At 43.0% G+C, this 19,637-nt stretch overlaps 1 protein-coding gene across 1 annotated transcript in view; it reads left to right on the top strand.

Moving 5' to 3' along the window:
- Nucleotides 1-16,644, top strand: part of ntn5 (netrin 5) — a 36,779-nt gene extending 20,135 nt beyond the window's left edge. The window contains exons 4-8 of the mRNA XM_033651931.2: nt 1,003-1,191; nt 6,037-6,186; nt 10,212-10,262; nt 13,025-13,105; nt 13,285-16,644. Of these exons, the coding sequence (XP_033507822.1) occupies nt 1,003-1,191; nt 6,037-6,186; nt 10,212-10,262; nt 13,025-13,105; nt 13,285-13,865 (1,052 nt within the window). The 3' untranslated portion in view covers nt 13,866-16,644. The remainder of the gene's footprint in view (nt 1-1,002; nt 1,192-6,036; nt 6,187-10,211; nt 10,263-13,024; nt 13,106-13,284) is intronic.
- Nucleotides 16,645-19,637: the final 2,993 nt, after the last annotated feature.

Here is a 19,637-nt window from a genome sequence, read left to right as displayed (position 1 = left end):
ACACAGAAAACCGGACATTATCATCAATTTATAAACACCCCCCGGACGCCCCGGACAGGACGTGAAAAGTGGACATGTCCGGGCAAAAGAGGACGTTTGGTCAGCCTATATTTACCATGATTTACCATATAACGTTACCACACTTCACCAAACTTTATCCAGAGGAGACACTTTTCTAGGTTGAGATGTGGTTTAAAGTGTAAAAAATACACCTTGTCGCCCAGCCTCTCAGGATACCTTGTGTCAGAGTTGCATGTACCCCATGCACACCGTTTGCCATAACACCAGGCCCCACCTCTGTATCGTTACCCTGTGGCAGAGGAGTTGGTTTGGGCCATTTTACTTACATGGAGCTTCTGCATTTTTATCTGTCAAAGTCAGGATAAACCGAAATCAGGGAGCCCTGGTTGCCTCAGGGTTTGGGGCCCCGACCAAGAACTGCTGAGTCGTGGCCATGTGGTTCATGGTTGGAGTCTGGCACGAGGCTTCTTCTATTGCATGTCAAATTCGCCCTGTCGTCTTTCTGCTGTCAGCTCTTGATTGAGAATGTAAATGTTCCAAGTATACAAGAAAATAAACAGACGGCAGCTCCAAAGATGTCACAGCGTCGTGGCGTCTTCATAACACAACAATTATGCAAGAACTTCCCCTTTCCCAAGTTTCAGAGATTCAGATGCTTCCATCAGGGCAGAGGTTTTGCCACCCTACATGGATCTTCCTTTGTTCCATCTGCTATCGCTTATCTTAACCACTAATTGTCCATGATTCCCCCCTGACAGTGTGTAATTCTGGATTCTGTGTGTCTGTATTGTACTGTCTGTTTTGTTTTACCCATGACTACTGTATGTACCCAAATTGCCCCTCTGGGACAAAGTTTTTCCCTTACCTTACCCCTGACCCTAAAGTTGCCTATTAAAACGGAGCCAATCCAACACATTGGTTGTGAGGTCTTGTGATGAGCATTTCCATCGCTAATATTTATTATTTCTCTCCCTTGTCCAGCCTGTGAATGTAACGGCCACTCCCACAAGTGTCGCTTCAGCATGGAGGTGTTTCAGCAGTCGGGCCGGCGCAGCGGAGGTGTGTGTCAGAAGTGTCGCCACCACACGGCCGGACGCCACTGCCAGTACTGCCAGAACGGGTACACCCGCGACCACAGCAAGCCGTTGAACCACCGCAAGGCCTGCCAACGTTAGTCACTATGTGTGTGTGTGTTTAAAAGGGTTAAAGGAATGCTCCAAATGATCATTTCTATATCAATTACTCACCCTGTGAAAGCTGAATTTGTATCGAAAACCTTGTTTTTCTTGCATGCCTCCGTGTTGAACGAAGAATCCAAAAATGGAGAAAATACTTTGTGAATTTAAGTCATAGGGGTCCATGTTCAACAACAGCGAAACTATATCAAAACATCAGTTTACAAACTTGTGCAGCATAATTCAAGTCTCATTTATCCAGTCGTATGCTCAGTACCTCCCAAACACGCAGGCCTTTCCAACAAGGAGCTGAACGTAAAGTAAAACGGTAATTTTACTGTACCTTGCTGAACACAGGAGCTGCAGGTCTACTGCTGCCTTGATCTATCGGTTATCCCCGCCAGGTGTAATTATGTGTTTAGTTGTGTGTGTGAGAATGTGTGTATCTGTCTGTCTGCAGCAAAGCTCACAAACTACTGGACCAGTCAGCTGAATATTTCGTGTGCACATGTATGACTATGATGAAGGACTTCTCGTGGTTGCTGTGATTCAGTTATTGAAAAATCTGTTCTATTGACTGTTTAATACCATCACTGAGTGCTGACTCCTCACTCCGCTTAACCAGTCTGTAGGGGCTGCAAGTTTTCAGGGAATCATCGAGACTAAAAATGACAAGCCTTTCCATCTGTTGCACGCCACATTTTGGCATTCATCACGGCTCAAAAACTGACATCCATAGAAAAGTTTGTACCGTAGCACCTGCGGATTAATCCCATAACTAATATGTTACAATCCACTAAAGTCAGGCACGATATGAGATGAATAAATCCTCATTTTTTGTTATTTTTGCCACCATTTTGACCGTAAGGGAGCCAGGAGGGACAATTTCCTAAATTCTTTGCGGTCCAGCTACAAACCAGTCTTATGTCAGACTTGCAGATTTTGTTGATTTGCACATTCTTCTTTGATATTTGTGCTTCTAACATGAGTAAATTAGCAGAGTATGTAGTTAAATGGTTTCTTTTGTTTGTTTTAATTGTGTTTATTGTTGTAATTTCCTACTTTGCTGTGTCGTAGCCCTCAGACAAAGTTAATGCTGTTCAAAGTCCAGTTATTAATTAATTACATGGATTAAAGATTTGTGGTTGTGTTTTAGCCATTAAAAATACATTCATCCTCCATTAGGCTACATTGTAGGCAATCTACATTTCACATACAGTGCCTATTAGCAATAAAAAAAAATCAATCTGCTCTGTGCGACGTGCGGAAGCTCGTTGTTACAGAATAACGGCATCTGGCCATGTATCATGCTAATGTGAAAGGTCTTTTTTTGCTGGTGTCTGACGCCAGAAGTCACTGACCAAGCGCCAGTATTCGATGACTTCGGAGTGAGACTGGCTTGGCCTGGCAGAGATCTGTACTACACTGAGTAAAGCTTTCTAGTTTCTTTGTGTAGATGTGTGACTTTGGCATTTTAGTGTTTGATTCGGCAAGGTCACACAGTAAAACAAACAGACTACCAATTGAGGCAGTGGTGCACCAGCAGCTCTCGTGTCCTCCTGGATTCTTCCGTCACCGTGGAGGCACGCAAGAAACCCAAGTTGTCTTCGCGAATTCAGTGTAGCACAGGGCGAGAAACTGATATACAATGGTCATCTGGGGGGTGAAGGATTCCTTTAAGGGGATGAAGGAAGTGTATATCTTGTTTGTGTATTTGCGCATAAGCATGGCCGAGTAACTCAAATAACCAACTGTGCATTCCTGGAAGATGAAAAGCAAAACACAGTTTGAGAGACGGTGTTTATGTCTCACTGTCTCTCTGTGTGTTTACATGCCCACTCTGTCTCCGTACACAAGTGTTTATGGGGTGGTTACATTGTGAGAGCGGGCAGCTATTCCTGTTAGCGATTCGCACACAAAAACACCCACTGAGCTGCCACCTGAATCCCCATCGTTACCACTGGCTGGCATCTGCTGTGACCCCTGACCTTTGACTGGTCACATGTCCTAAGTGACTGTGACACTCAGGCATGTGGAGGCTTGACCACGGGCCTAATATATCCAAAGATAATGGGCTCTCTTTGAGTCTGACATGCACGCAGGGATCAAAAAATATCAGCTGTGATTAAACGTCCCCGTATTTTATCACTTTTTATGAAACCATAGCAAACTGCAGATTCATATCCTCCACCGCACAGTCTCACGTCCCGGCTTTAATTTACCGATGCTTTATTTCATAGTTACTCTTCAGAGGCCAATTATTCATTCTCTCGAGTCAGGTTGTTTGGACTCACTGTAAGGATTTATTTAAATATTACCAGAGTGTGAGCAGAGTCGCTGAAGTGCGGCTTCCTCTCCCTATCTGTCTTCTCTCATCGGGGCTTACGCTGTGATAGTGGTGATAAATAAAAAGCTTTGCAGTATAAACCGTGGCAAATCCAGGCAGTAATCATTATACAGCATCACAACAGCGACATTACCAGAACAAAAACAGACGAAATGAATTAAAATAGACAAAGGATTGGTCACGTCTTGGTGGGCTGAAAGCACCAGGGATAACAACGGGACCTTATTTCCTATTCCTGAGAAATCATGACAAATAACCAATTCCGATCATCACCGCCATCATGTGACATTCAGGCGATAGCTCTACAGGGGAATTTGTCTTTGTTTGCACAACAAGACAGCTACAGACCAGCTTTTATGGGGTAGAGTAGAGGTCTTTGCTCAAGGACATTCCCTCAGGACGGATGCTGTCAAACAGGATTAAACCTGGGTCCCGTCACTGATGGATGGTCTCTTTAATCCTGTTTACTGTCCTCTGTGCAGCCGTCACAAAAGTTTGGCTTCATATATCTTCAACTTGCTTTCGTGTTGTCTAAACTCGATGTGGTCGTCTCCACAAATCCAGAACAACTCAGCCAAATATAACTTGTTTCCATGCCTATTGCTCTGTTCATACAACACATTGTCACTCCGACCTCATCACATATCGGCGTTTGGTCAAGGATTTTCTACGACATACAAGGTACCCTGGGTGTGTTGGTTGTTGACGTTCTTGGACACCGTGTCAAGTTCTGCCTGTTACATGCATTGTCTTCTTTCAAGATACACTTCTGTTTATACAGGAAATTTACAGTTTGCATACAGTCTCTTTCAAAATACAAGCACTACATTGGTACAACACAAAGAGTTGATTGTTTTTTTTCCTTCAACAACAAACGCAAGTGGTTGGGTTTAGGAAAACAGAACAGGGTTTGGCTTTAGAATCTTATGGGACGCGAACACTGCTCTCCTGGGTGAAAGTTGGTGGTCGTTTGACCCATCCATCACTCCTCCGACCCACTGTTCTTGGACTTTTGCCAGCCTAACTTTCAATTCACTGCCCAAGCACCACATTTCGACGACTCTGGAGTGAGACTGGGTTGTACAAGCACAACCACAGTTTTCTACGACATGATAGCCGAAAAGCTTCACTGGGAGTCTCAACCAGTCATAAGTCTACTTCTTTAAAACTGCACTGTGGACTTTTTTATATGTCAAAAAATGTGTCAAATGATCAAGTGCAATGTGAAAGGCATCACTGGTAGTGACAATCCCGTAGAGCATGATCACCCATCTTTGCAGTTTCTGTAACAACTGGTGAACCAGGTGAGATTGGAGTCAAACCCATGACTCTGAGGACAGTTTGAATCAGTGGAGGCATGATGCAGAGGTTGAGTCAATCAACAGGCTGAATCCAAAAACACAAGCAAAGGACACAGGGAAACAAAAGGCTGGAACACTGGACACACAAGCCAGCAAACTGGCACTGAGAGAAAACAAGACCTCACTAAATACTCTGATGAGGGGAAGGATAACGAGGCAGGGGCAGGAAGTGAAGTGATCTGAAACAAGAGATGTGTGAATGAATTAAATAAGAAACATAACCCGAGAAACTTGAGCTGTGACAGTTTCCCTCATTTCTACGGAGCATTTTAGCATCTTTCAGCTCCATGTTTTGGTTTTACAGCGTGCAGCTTTTCTGTTTTGTTTCACTCTCACCACTCTCATCAGTGACGATATTAACATGCACATTAAGGCCTGATCACACAGAAAGCATTGAAGCATGAGAATTACGCTTTTTGCTTGCTGTTTTTGCGTCGCTACAGGCCTCGTGTTTCTGCGCTCTAGGCATCTGGCATTTTTGCCAGAGCGCTCTGAACTCCTCAAGTTGAAAAAACGTAGAGTGGAAAAAAGCACCCCCATCATTTCTGCTTTTTTTTTTCCATTGTCCAATTGGATGGACCAACTGGTGGTATTCCCCATGACCCACCCTCTTTTTTAGGCTCTCATGTACCCACACAGATCTCTGTTTCCCTGTGACCAACAAACTATTTACTGACAGCCTCTCACCATCTGCCTCAACATTTTAGGAACTAGCTATGTTCAATGCCGTTTCCAGCAGGCTGCTGTTTTAGGTTGAAAGCTTTGATAAACCGTTGTACACTTCTTGCCCTGCACCAAACAGTGGGCAAATTTAGCAATTAGCTATGAACACATTGGAGCATCTAGCAGCCAGAGCCAGATGTTTCCTTCAGGAGCAGGTGGAGACCAAAACAGAGATAAAAGAGGGCTGAAAATGTTAGATGGAAAGAGACACAGCATTACATATGTTTGCTAACACGCCGCACTGTTAACTTCGTACAGTGAATAGTATGTCTGTAGAATTTTCAGCTTGTTTTACTGCCCCCAAGGAGCCTAAAAAACAACAACAAACATCAATTCTGGCTGCTTTAACCTCTAGGCTTAAAAACATGAGACATCAGCATCCCTTTAATCTTCTCGTTCTCCTTTTCAGCGTGTCAGTGCCATCCTTTGGGAGCAGTGGGTCGCTGGTGTAACCAGACATCAGGTCAGTGTCTGTGTCGTGAAGGGGTGACCGGCCTCAGGTGTAACCGCTGTGCCCCGGGATACAAACAGGGCAAGTCCCCTCTGCGGCCCTGCATACGTAAGTCAACTACCAACACTACAGCCTAGCCACTTGAAGAAAATGTTGTATTTTTACGATTTGTTAACCACAGATACGTTACTTTTGTACGTTACACATGTCATGTCAGCATTTCTAAAGCGATGTGGTACAGTATATGAGCTGACCTATTCATCAGGAGGTGGAGGGGATGGTGGATGGAGTGGCCTGGGTGAGTCATTACTATATTTCCAACAGCTTTTTAGTTACCAAATGTAGGTATTTTTCAGCAACTTGTCTCTGTGTTTTCACCAGAGATAGTGCCATGAAAAAGATTTGGGTTTTTTTTTTTTTTTTTTTATAGAGGCATCACTGCATTTCTAGCCAAGGTAGTACCATAAAAACTGTTGTTTTTTACCAAGACATTGCTGCATTTGTAGCCGGGATAGTGCCACAAGAAGCTGTTGTTTTTACAGATACATTGCTGCGTTTCCTGCAGTGATAGTGCCACGAAAAGCCATTATTTTTTTTTACCAAGATGTCACTGTATGCACGCTGGGATAGTGCCACAAAAAACGTCATTTTTTACCTTGACATTGTTGCCTTTCCCGCAGTGATAGTGCCATGAAAAGCTGTTGTTTTTTACAGAGACATTGCCATGTCTTCCAGCATGGTAGTGCCATAAAACACTGTTTTGTGTCACTGTTTACCAAGACATTTGCCTTTCCTACAGGGATAGTGCCTTGAAAAGCGACTATTTTTTTACGAAGACAGCTGCATTTCCCGCCAGGATAGTGCCACAAAAAAGCAGTTGTTTTTACAGATATATTGCCATGTCTTCCAGCCAAGGTAGTATTTTCTGGTAGTCTGAAAATGCTGCCAGTAGTGCCACAAAAAGGGTCATTTTTTACCTTGACATTGTTGCCTTTCCTGCAGGGATAGTGCCTTGAATAGCAGTTGTTTTTACAGAGACATTGCCTCATTTCTAGCCAGGATAGGGCCACGAAAATGGTTGTTTATTTACCAAGATATCCCTGCATTTCCTGCCTGGATAACACCACTAAAATGTTAATTTTTTACTGAGACATTGCTGCATTTCCAGCACCAAAAGTGAGTATTTTAAGCCAAAACATGAGCTTTTCCTAACTATAACCAAGTGGATTTGTGCCTAAACTTGACTCCACATTAACCACAGCATTATTAAAATGGAAAGAAACATAAAGTTTCAACAAATCTGCTGTTAATAACATACAAATTAAACATATCAGTGGTTTGTATAAATGTACAATGCCAATATGTATTCTGGCAATTGGGCTGAGTATTAATGTTTAATCAGAATCTGGAAAACTAGTGGAAGTTGTCTCTGAGGAGCAAAAGAAAAAGGTAGCACAATATTTTAGAGCCGAAAAAACATTAAAAGAGAAGCTCCCCTCGACGCTGGCTTGTCATAACAGTTACCACAGTCTTTCCCTAACCTTGTGCAAGTAGTTTGAGTCTCCTAAACCTTTATCATGAAGAGGGCAGCTCAGAAAACAATCATATGAAGCTCAGATCAGATGCTCAAGGACTTGTTTTAATATGGATTATGGGTCTTAACTTCTCTCAGCATTCACTGCATGCCACCCCACTTAAATAAATCAAACTTTTAATAGTTTGTCGTCAATCATAACAAAGTGACCGCTTTAATTCTCCTTCAACCTCATTTGCTCGCGGCCTAAATGGATTAAACCTCCTATCAAGCTCTCTAAGCCTTTATCAAGTAGTAGCTCAATATAAAAGGGGCCGCTGCCGTCCAGACTAATTTGGCCCGATCTCCCAGCGTGTCCCCTTCTCATCATCCCTAGAGATGGTTTCCATAGCAGCGTTAACATGAGCTGACCGCTACAGGGAAACCTCATCTCCAGCTGATGTGGGATCAGCGTCAGATCAAGTGGATTGTTGCTACTCGTATCTGTGTGCCTGGCCAGCACCGAACCTCAGCCCCGAGCGCTAATCCACGTGCGCTTCCCCGGCTCATCGCGCGAGTGCCGACAACCACACAGGCACTGATGCTGGGTAAGCCCCAATCAGGTGACATAGGGAGCCAGCGGCGGCGAGCTTCACACCTGTTGTGCAGCTCAAAACGGCCCCCATCACAGGGCCCAGACCCATAACTCTCCCAGTGAAAGGAGTGAGTGAAAGAAAACCTTGTTTGTTTTTACTGCCAGACCATCTCAGGCTATGTATAGCATCTCTTACCCCCTACCACCACCTCTAACACCTCGCCTCTCATCAGACAGACCAAAAGGCACGCAGCAGCCAGGCTAAACTTAAAGTTAGCTCCCACTGTAGCTTTTTATCCACACTTTGAACGGCACAGGAAGTTTGGAGAATCAAGTATATGTCTCAGGAGTGTAGCTACAGTATGTTCCCCAGCTCAATATCCTCTTAACATGACACATAAAGGAGACTTTTCAAAAGGTTTCTAAGGAATGTTTTGGCCATGGTCAAATGTTCAGTGTTTCTCTGGGTCAGTATATTAAAATCAACCATCTACTGCTCACCGATGTTCGTCTTTCAAACATGCATCCTCAGATTTTTGGCAACACAGTGGTTGTCTGACCATGTTTCCCTTGGACACTATTGGGCGCCATTTCACGCTGATGGCGCCTATCATACCGACGACAAAGGGCAGCTTCTTGCGTCGGTGTCTGACCCGGAAGTCACTGTCCAAGCGCCGGTATTTGATGACTTCAGAATGAGACCAGAGGCCTGTACTACAAAGCCAGTTCAATGTACCCAGGATATCGTCTCGTTATCTGGTTTGACTAAACCATGATGAAGGATGTATTCATACTGGCTCTATTTGGTCCACTTTAAATGAACCCTGGTCCGCTTCCACGAATAGTTCGGCTTGCTTGGAGTGGTGTGAACGCTCATTCGAACTCTAGTGAGGACCAAAGGAGCGAACCCTCGTCCGCTTGAAAACTCGGGGTCTCGGTTCACTTGCAAGTGAATCCTGGTGCTGTTCGCTTACAGTGGGAAATGTAAATGGACCAAAGAGAGGAAGTGAACCAAACACAGGAAGTGACGTAGAGCACATCGCTCGCCGTATTTTTTGTGGTGACCAAGCCCGCTGAAGGGGATGGATTTCTGTTTTTCGGTCCTGGCCGGATTTTCTTCTTCCGTGCTTTTTTTTTTTCCTGGTCAGAGGTCGTTTCGGGCAATACAGCCCCCAAACGAGCAGCTGTTGTAACTGCGTGACGTTGTCCAGGTCCACTTTAAAAAGTGCAGTGTGAAAGTGAACCGAACCAAATGAAGGTGTGAAATTTTTCGGCATTCCCCGCCCAATCGAACCGAGTCCCTCGGAGTCAAAGTCTGATTTTTCATATTATTTTTTTAAAGACAAAGTCTGTGTACGACTGCTTGTATTTAGATACAGAAAAATCTGTTTTATATTCTTCACAGCCAGATAGAGAGACATATTGTCTTAGTATCGGTAACAAAACTATTCTACAGTATCTAAAAATACAGATGCATTTACCCAATTTTGACCTGTCACCTATACTGTATGTACGTATACATACAAACACACAGCACCCTCCTGTCTTTTTAAAGTGGGGGGTGTAGGGTGTCACTGGCCCAGTTGTGTCAGAGAGGACAGCACACGGACGGGGGGACGGAGTGTGAACTTGGTGAAATATGGCAGCACTGTCACACACTTTTACAAGAGGCCTGGATAATGTATGTACGCACCGGTTCACGGACACACGGGCAACTTTAATATACTGTGTTTAATGTTTGAGACAAAACCATACAAGAAGTGATGGTTCAACCTTATTAAAAGTCAAGTTTGTATCCGTGTGTGTGTGTGTGTTAGAGTGAGCCTCAGTTTTCTGGCCCATAAAAGGACCACACACACGTTTCTGACACTTGCTTATCTTCTGTGCAGACATGCCCCACACACCAAGAGGCGTTTAGGCATAACACACATAACACACACACACACACAACCTGACAGCTCATGTGGGTATGCTGAAGCTTCTCTGTGTTCGTGCTCCTGCCTGAAACTGTGCTTATGTTTGCAGGAATTCAAGAGGTTGCTCCGACCCCAGTTTACCAACCTCAGTACAGCATAGGTGAGTAGATCTGCTGGCAGAAACCAGTGACAAATATTTTAACTATCAATAAATACATACATCTGTTACATCTGTACTTAAAATCACATAACTGGCACCACATAAACAATGCTAATGGAACATTGCATAGGATCCTTTGTCGTCATGGACCCATGAATTCAATGCCACACAACGGGCACTGGTTAGTGTTACGACCCCTCTTTATACCACCCATGGCGTAGGTAGTGTAAAGAGCAAGAAAGCTGATGTATGAAGGAGGTTGGGGTGGTTCATGGGTCAAACAAACACGGGACTTTCGACCAGGAGAACTACCGCTCATGTCCCATGTGAAACAAAAAGTCAATGTCAGTTCTTTTAACTTTAAGTTGTTATGTTGTGTTCACACCAGGCATGAACAAAACAATTTGAGCAAGTGTATTACATGTAAAGTCAATGTAAAGACACGATAAGACGCGATGGGCAAGCGCGAATGACGTGAAATACGCAAATTAAGCGGCATGAATGAAGCAAGTAGCACGATTTTACGTCATATGCTTATTCATGAGAGTTGAAAAATCTGAACTTCAGTGACCAATCCGTGCCGCCATAGCCAACCAGCAATGAGATCCTCTGGGGACGTTTGACACCAAGGACGTACTGGTGGAAGTTCACTCATCGATTCAGTGATTTCACGCACGTACGATGCAAGTTATTCGCAAATATGAAGTGAGTCAACACAAAATATTCCAACGTTCAAACTCGAATTGCATTTGGTGTGAACACATTATCCTTTAGGTAATTACGTCACATTACATGACATACTTTTGTTTCGTACAGAGCAAACGCAGTAAGTTTGACTGAAAAGTATAAAGGGTTACCTAACCATGGAGGGATTACTGAATGATGCCTGGGCCTACCGGGCATGTAAGGGGGCCCGCTGCCCCTCATCTATAACATGTCACTCAAATGAACACTCACAGACCAGGAAGAGATTCAAAGTGACCACAGAAAGATGCAAAGGAGGGGCGTCGGTGGCTTAGTGGCAGATCAGGCGCCCCATGTACAAGGCTGTTGCCGCAGCGGCCCGGGTTCGACTCCAGCGTGGCCCTTTGCTGCATGTCACTCCCTCTCTCTCTCCCCCTTTCACACTTGTCTGTTCTATCAATTAAAGGCTAAAAATGCTCCAAAAAATATCTAAAAAAAAAAAAGAAAGATGCAAAGGAACAGCAGAGACACAAAAAAAAAAATGGGGCAAAACAACCACAAATGAATTCGATGCCACACAATGGGCGCTGATTAGTGTTACGACCCCTCTTTGAACTAGCTATGGCGTAGGTCGTATAAACAGTGAGAAAGTTAATGTGTGTAGGAGGTTGGGGTGGTGGATGGGTCAAACAAACACCGGACTTTCGACCAGGAGACCACAGTTCATGTCCCATGTGAAACAATAAGTCAACATTTACTTTACTTTTTTATGTTGTTTTAACACCGGGCGCAATTAAAACAATTCGTGGGCATGAATCACATGTAAAGTCAATGCAGAACTGTATAAAGAACTTTGTAATTTACTCCACGTAAACACTTTCTCATTTACTGCCATTTTGATCAGACGGTTCCACAATCAAATCATTTCACATTTTCGTTGCACCGCTCCTGGTACCCAGCCCATGTCTACCTGAATCGCAGGGAAAGGAGTCTCTCTAAATCTATGAAGCCCCAGAAAATATTGTGTGGCTCTATTCTGTATCCTGTCTGCAATTTTAGATTGTTTTAAGCCCCATATCCCTGCAGTATATTTCAATATAGGGGACACACATGCATCATTGTTGGATTACAAATGCAAAGTCACTTACTCATCACTGTTTTCTTTATGATTTGGTGGGTTGGACGCCTTCTCTGCACCTTGGACATGGACCAATCTTCAAAAACATCTAAAATAGAAACACTTATTTCCATTGATGAATTTAAAGGCATCATAAAGAGACATGTGCTCGTTTCCCAGAGAGGCCACTATGAATGATTAGTTGTTGTTTTATTGTGGATTTTTGTATCATATGTTGTATTTGTTGCATTTTAAATGTGCTCTGATTGGCTGCTACCTTGACCAGGTCTCTGTTGTAAAAGAGATTTTCAATCTCAGTGGGACTTCCTGGTTAAAAAAGGTTAAATAAATCATAGAGTTGAGTATATGTAGAAAAACCAGGATTCTCACATACTTACAGCTCATTGATAATTGAACCTAAGGGTCTCCCACGCCGTCTAGTTTTCTTTCAGTCCCACTTGGGTTCATCTGCTCCTGTTTGGTCTTTTTTAATATCTATTTACATTATTGTGATAATTTTATAAAACACCTTGTAGCTACTAGTGTGAGGAATAAAATCTACATTGCAATTAAATCAGACAATAAATGTTTGAGACTCAAAAATCAAAATGTCTACAGTAACTTTCAGTGAAAGGAAATTACGTCTTTGCCATAATGACAGAGTAATTCACGCTAAACTTCCCTTGTTGATACAGCATACATATTTATCATATGTAAAACATACATGAATCTCTGTCTCTTTATGCAGCAGCTAACCACTCCCTCCTAGTGGCGGCTTGAGGAATGTCCCACCTGCTGCAGATGGGGTCATCTGTTAGTCACGGGATACTGTGATGACAAATAGAAGCAGCCATATTGTAATTAGGGGAAAAGACATGTGCTGATATGCCCGCTATGAAATGATACCCTCTCATCTAATGCATTCTCCCCCTCCCCCTCTCTGTCTCTGTGTCTGTTGTAGCGGAGGAGTGTGTTTCATACTGCCAGCCCTCTCAGGTTAAAGTCAGGATGAACTTGGAGACCTATTGTCTCAAGGACTTCGGTTGGTGTCATGTTTTTTATTTATTATCTTGTCAAAAAAAGGAAAATAAAGTCCACAAACTGTTTGTTCTTCTTCACTTTTTCTTATTTTTGCCTCTGAAATAAAATCGAAGCTACCGTAAATCTGAAGAATGAAGCCAAACTTAAACTATATTTATATTGTGTGTCTGTGTTTCTCAGTGCTGAAGGTGCAGGTGAGAGGGATGGAGCGTTCAGGTCCCTGGTGGCAGTTCTCCATCTCCGTCCAGACCGTCTTCCGCACAGCATCCACCTCCCGCGTCCGCAGGGGCCCCCAGTCCCTCTGGGTCCCCGACCGGGACCTCAGCTGCGGCTGCCCCGCCCTCCACGTGGGCCGGACCTTCCTCCTGATCGGTGCGGAGGAGGGGGAGCGGGGCTGGGGCCCTGAGGAGAGTCGGCTGGTGGCGGACCGCTCCACTCTGGCCCTCCAGTGGCGGGAACACTGGAGCCCCAAACTGAGGGGCTTCCGGGGGCAGGACAAGAGGGGCCGCTGCCCGGCAAAATCCCCCAACAGCCACCAGCACCATCACAGGGAGCACACAAAGCCCCAGTCTGGGTACATCCCCCCTCACCTGCGGACTGAGACGCACACGGAGCCTCACAGTGAGGACACAGTGGAGGACACTCAAACGTCAGTGATGCCGCACACACACTCTCACACAGACAGTGAGGTCACACCCACAGAGGCGACCCCCTCGCCTGCTACACCTGCTCTGGTGTGCTCTACTCCGGGTCCTGGATGAACGACAGAAACCACATGCCTCTGCAGAGGTGCAAGAACTACAAGCAGAGGAAAAAGCTCTTTCTTTTCAGACTCTTCATTTACAGTTTTTCCTGAACGTTACAGGAGAATCAGACGTGACTTTGCTTCCCCAGAAACACAGAAACACATAAATATGGAAGCCCATTTCTGCCAGTGTGATTATTAAAGTAAGATCCCACAAGTCATGATGAGAAACTTTCCCAAAGTCACGAGATAGTGTGAGATAGTGAGAATATTTTTCAGACACTTACTCGTCATTTTGAGGAAGTTTCACATTATTTTTTTAAAAAAGCTTTGGTGAGAGGAACCATCTTGCTGTGAGCCGATAATGCTAACCACTGTACCACCATGCCACCCATCATCATACTAACTAAAATTTTCTTGTGTCTCAAATCACATACTTCTGTTAGTACACTTCCATGTAGCATACTATGTGCACTATGTACTTATTGGCGTAGTGCGCAAACTTTTCGACAGGGTAGTGTTGTCTCAAACCAAATACGGCCGTTGTGCACTCACTGGAGATGACGACCGCAAATTAGCTAGTTAGCAAACTAGCATTAGCATTCGCGGTACCTAGGGTGACCATATTTTGATTTCCAAAAAAGAGGACATTCGGCCAGCCAAGACATAGCCTACTTAAATGATACTCGCAGCTTACTCAAAGATGCCTTATCATTTTAATATATTTATATTTTATATGTATGGATAGAAAATTCAGTTATATTACAAAATAATATCTCTCAAAGACAGAAATTCAGATAGGCCCCATTAGGGACACATACACACACTAGAGTGTGGCGATCCAAGCCCGACGGTACCCGACGGGTCGGGCCGGGTTTGGTCAAAAATGTAGCTATAAATTGTATTCGGGCTCGGGTCGGATTCGGTCAGCTTTCAGTGAAAATGTAGTGTAAAAATAAATAAAATCCTATTGTCTGTCCTGTTTAGTGCTTGGGCACTGTTATTTACGTGACAACACCTGAACATAACACACACAGACACACATTGGCTGTTTGTTTCTACCTCTCTCCTCTCTGGAAGTCTCGGACCTCCAGCCGCCCGCCTCCGCCTTGATTAAACGCTGAAAATAAAATAAAAGAGGGAGACAGGTTTTTCCTATTTTATCTTATTTTGTTTTATGTCTCCCTCTCCTCTTGCATCTTGAGTGTCGGACCTCCCGCCTCCCGCTCCCGTCTCAAACACGGAGGTTTCCCTCTCCGCTGAGCACGCCTGGCCTGTTAAATAGCCTGTAACCGTAACAACTGTGTGACACAAAGTCAGTGCTTTGGTCATTAAATAATGTCGGGCTCAGTTCGGGTTCAGACAGAAATATGCTGCCCGTGCCGCACTCTAACACACACAGACACACACACAAACACACGGAAAACCGGACATTATCATCAGTTTATAAAACCCCCCCGGACGGGACGTGAAAAGTGGACATGTCCGGGCAAAAGAGGACGTTTGGTCAGCCTAGCGGTACCAAATCATTACAGACTGCTAAATTAACCCAATAAACATACTGCTGGTTTATACCCAACAACAGTATAGTGGTGCTTAGTGCAGAAAACCGGACGATCACGGTCGCACAGTCCTCGGCCGCCATTTCCAGTTTGAAAAGTGGCCCCTCTTCTTCTGCTACGTAGCCAAGATGGTGACCATTGAGGGCGAGAAATGTCCATAGTTCCACACTCAACTTCTTGACCGTTTTGAGTGCACCATCCAGGTACTCATAGTGCACTGCATTTTTCCATACTTGTCAGTGTGAATGCACTTATGCACTCCAAATTTTAAGTGTAAGTACAGAAGTACGCAATTTGAGACACAGCATAAGATATTTGGGAAACTGTACAAACACAACGGTGCAGCAGTGATGACTTGAGTCTGTCTCAACACTTTCACAGTCTGCAGTTCATCTCATGTCCACTGGGTGTCCTCACCTTGCAGGCTCACAAAAGGTGTGTCTGTGACAACCAATCACACCTGTTAATAGAATGCATCATACCTAGCATCTGGGTCAACCACACCAAGGTAAAAGTTTCTGTCTCTTCCTTGCTCAGAGTTGCTCTGAAAACGTTCCTAATCACTCCTAAGCTAAGGACTCCTTACTGAATGTTTTTAGGCTATGTTCAGAGCTCAGGAGTCATTATTTTGAAGAAAGTTTTTCCAATATCTGCTGTGAGGGTCCGGGGACAGAGGGATGTTGTATGCTGTAAATCCCTCTGAGACAAAAAGTGATTGTGATATTGGGTTTTATAAATCAAATTTAACTGATTTAAATCACGCTGGCAGAAATTAGCTTCCATACATACACTTGTTATGTGATGTTCAAATGCTTTTCTAAAAGTTTCCTCATGTACAGCTGCTGGTTTTTTTGTTTGTTTTTTTCAAAGGTGAAGGTCAACTTCCTGCAGCCAATAATTGAAAAATATATATTAAAAAAAATCCACCAACAAAATTGGTGCTATGTGAAATATTAACTGTAAGAATTTAAATATTTTCTACGAAAAGAATCTCTGACAATTAAAGTCTGACTAAACTCTGACTGAAATGCCACGCAGTATTTTTGTCAAAGTTTTTTGTAAAGATTGTTTGAATCATATTTATTCTTGGTTCACGTTATGTAGCCACATACAAACAAGAAAAACTGAATAAATAAATAAATAAATAAATAAATAAATAACATAAGGTACAGAATGTGCATTGAAGCTTATTGAGAAATGTTTCCTTTTATAAATTAAGAAAATAAAGGAGTGGCCGTGTTCTATAAATGCTTTTTTTAAATGTGTTGATAAGTGTCACTACAAATGAGGGCCAATAAAAAATAAATAGAATAATTAAAAATAAATAAATAAATAAATTAATTAATAAATTAATTAATTAATAAATAAATAACATAATAATAATAATAATAATAATGATAATAATTAAAAAAAATAATAATTTAAAAAATAAATAAATAATTGAATATAAAATAAGGTATAATTAAATAATAAAAAATAATTAAACAAAAATAAATAATTAAAAATAAATAAAATGAATTTAAAAAAAATTAAAATATATAATTAAATTTATTTGTGTTAAATAAAATAGCTTAAAACTGGAAATAAATCAGTCAAAAACAAAAATAAACAGCTTGAATTATTTGGCTTACATTTAAGTTGCAGTGTCACAATGCAGTCGGGTTTTGTGGCAATTTGCGAACTATAATGTCAGTTAAATGTATTTTGTTTTTAATTATAGGAACAATTTTGCATCTGTATTATTTCCACAATTCATGTTTTTCTAATACAGGTTTGCCTTTTTCTACTTTGGCCCTCTTCACATGTGTTTTCAGTTGGGATATCACAAGCTCAGTCACACACACACACACACACACACACAGGTCACCTTGTGTTTACATTATTTGGGTAAACTGACACTATCTACAATCTGCTCCCTCATTGAACAGCTGACGCAGAGACCAAACTAACCTCAGCCTGATTTTCTAACCGTAAAGGAATCCTCAGATAGATCATTAGGAGCCCAGATATGGATCTAAAAAGCATCGGCCTGACCTGTAGTCATGACTTCTGTTTCCATTTGGGAGCTATGGCATCATAGCCCAGGGGAAATGGCAGCAGTGGTAGAAGCGGTGGGGTGGAGGGTATATTAAGACAGATGTAAGAGCTCCTATTTGTTGAGCAGCCATGTTGTTTTGGTTGCGGCTGCGTCAGCGATTGGCTGCGCCACCGTGTTGGAGCCTGTGATTGAAAATAAAGAGAGAAAAATAGACTCGCTGACTGATGAACGCTCAGTGGGACTGATCATACGGCACACTGAGGGAGGCTCTGCGGGGTACTCATGTGGTCCAAATGTCTTAATGAGCTTCCTCAGCAGCTTAGGCCAGCACAATCCAGAGGGGTCCCTGCAGAAACTACACTGAAAATACCTGCAGTTCCCCTCAGGTCTACAGGGTTCTTTAGTGTCTTTCACCTTGTTGTTTTGGTTCACTCTAATCACAGGCATTTATTGTGGCAGCTGATTTAAACAACAGAGTTGGAGACTAGCTGGGGAATGTAAGCCCTGTTTCCACCAAGCAGTTCAGTACGCTTTTTGTCTTTCCATTACCACTGTGAAAAGTTGTGGATGGTACCAATGGAACCGTTCTGTACCGTCCCCATGTTTGGTCCCCCCTCTGTTGGGGTACCTAGCACACAGATCTGGTACTAAAAGGTGGAGCTGTGAACACTGCAGTCTGATTGGTCAGTAGAGGACGGTCACTCTGCTCAGGGCTGTAGCCTCGCATCACCAGGCTCTTAGAGCGAAGAGCCTGGTGTCTATTCACTCTGAATTTTGTCTGGATTTTGGTTCCGGTCTAGGGAGTGGATGCGGTATTCACCAAATTCACCAAACTAAAAGTGTTCACCATAGTAAAACTTTAAATTCTGGCGCACCATTGATTTGGGGTGATGAGGGGTGTAAGAAAATCGATTAACTTAATGGCGTGGGGCTTTTCTTGTAAATTATGTTCTTTAAATTAAAAGTTTCACCGCATTTTTATTAGCTTGGTGCTTTTATTTTTACGGAAAGGCACATCCATCGAATTCCGGATCCTGTCTCACTCGCCCTGGTTCCGTTTCCTTACCAAAACGGCCACTAACGGCCCCAGACTATCAGGGCTGAGTTGTGACTGGTTCTGAGGCTCATGTAACCACTGTTCACACTGTGGAGAGTTTTATTAGTAAACTGTAACTATAAAATGAAAGGATGTTTTGCTGCCTCTCACAGCAGCTGGAGTCTATGAAAAATATCTTAATTCAACTTTGACCATTACTTTAGTTTTTATATGACATACACTTTTAGTAATGAGTGGATCTTCAAGTGTTTAAATACATATATTAATTGCGACTGGGTTATGATAACTGCATATATTCGAATTCTCACTTGGAAGAAAGTGTGGAGGGTTGTTCCTGTGGGCTACAGCAACACTAAACCCCTGAGCTTGCCTGAGAAGGACTAAATGTACAAAGCTGCTATTTTTAAATATCCCATGGAGAGAGACTCTCACTGCAGCCTGTTTTATTTTGTTCTGAAAATGTTGGCATGCAGCCTCGTTCTGTGGACGATAAACGAGGCGCAGACTTCCATCTGAGTGTTGGACGGAGCAGTGAGTGGCTACTACTGGCCCACATTGAAGAGTACTGTTTGCCATGGAAACGCTAGGGTCTAGGTACCATGTCTGGAGGGTTACTGTTGATTCCAACGGCACCATTCCCAAAGTGTTTGGTGGAAACGGGGCTTTACACGAGAATTTAGCAGCTAGACATTTTTTCTCAGGAGCTGGTGGAGACCAAAATTAGAGCTAAAAGAGAGTGACGATTGGACTGTGTTTGATATTGCATACTAACCTACTATTCATACTATGTATGACATCAAATTGAGGATGTAGTGCATTCCAACTGCATTGTGTGTGGATTTTGTATACACTGCAGCGTAAGCGTCCTGCACATACTAGAGTGCCCCACAATGCATTGCTTCTCTTCAGACTAGCAAGGAGATTTTGAGTCAGGCTAAAAGTTGTTAGAATGTCACTTTATTAAGTTGTTTTTTTGTTTTTTTTCTGGCGAGAAAGTAACCATTCAGATTCCCAATAATTAGTCAGTTTATCCAAATATCTCCTGTTTGGAAATTTGCTACAAATCAAGACTAGAAAGCACAGCAGCTATAACGGTAACATGTACAGTGTGCTGCAGGGTTACAGCTCACA

This window comes from Epinephelus lanceolatus, chromosome 22 (assembly GCF_041903045.1).
Source record: "Epinephelus lanceolatus isolate andai-2023 chromosome 22, ASM4190304v1, whole genome shotgun sequence".
Classification (NCBI taxonomy): domain Eukaryota; kingdom Metazoa; phylum Chordata; class Actinopteri; order Perciformes; family Serranidae; genus Epinephelus; species Epinephelus lanceolatus.
The sequence above is the reverse complement of the archived record's forward strand: the minus strand, read 5'-3'. Positions and strand labels throughout refer to the sequence as shown.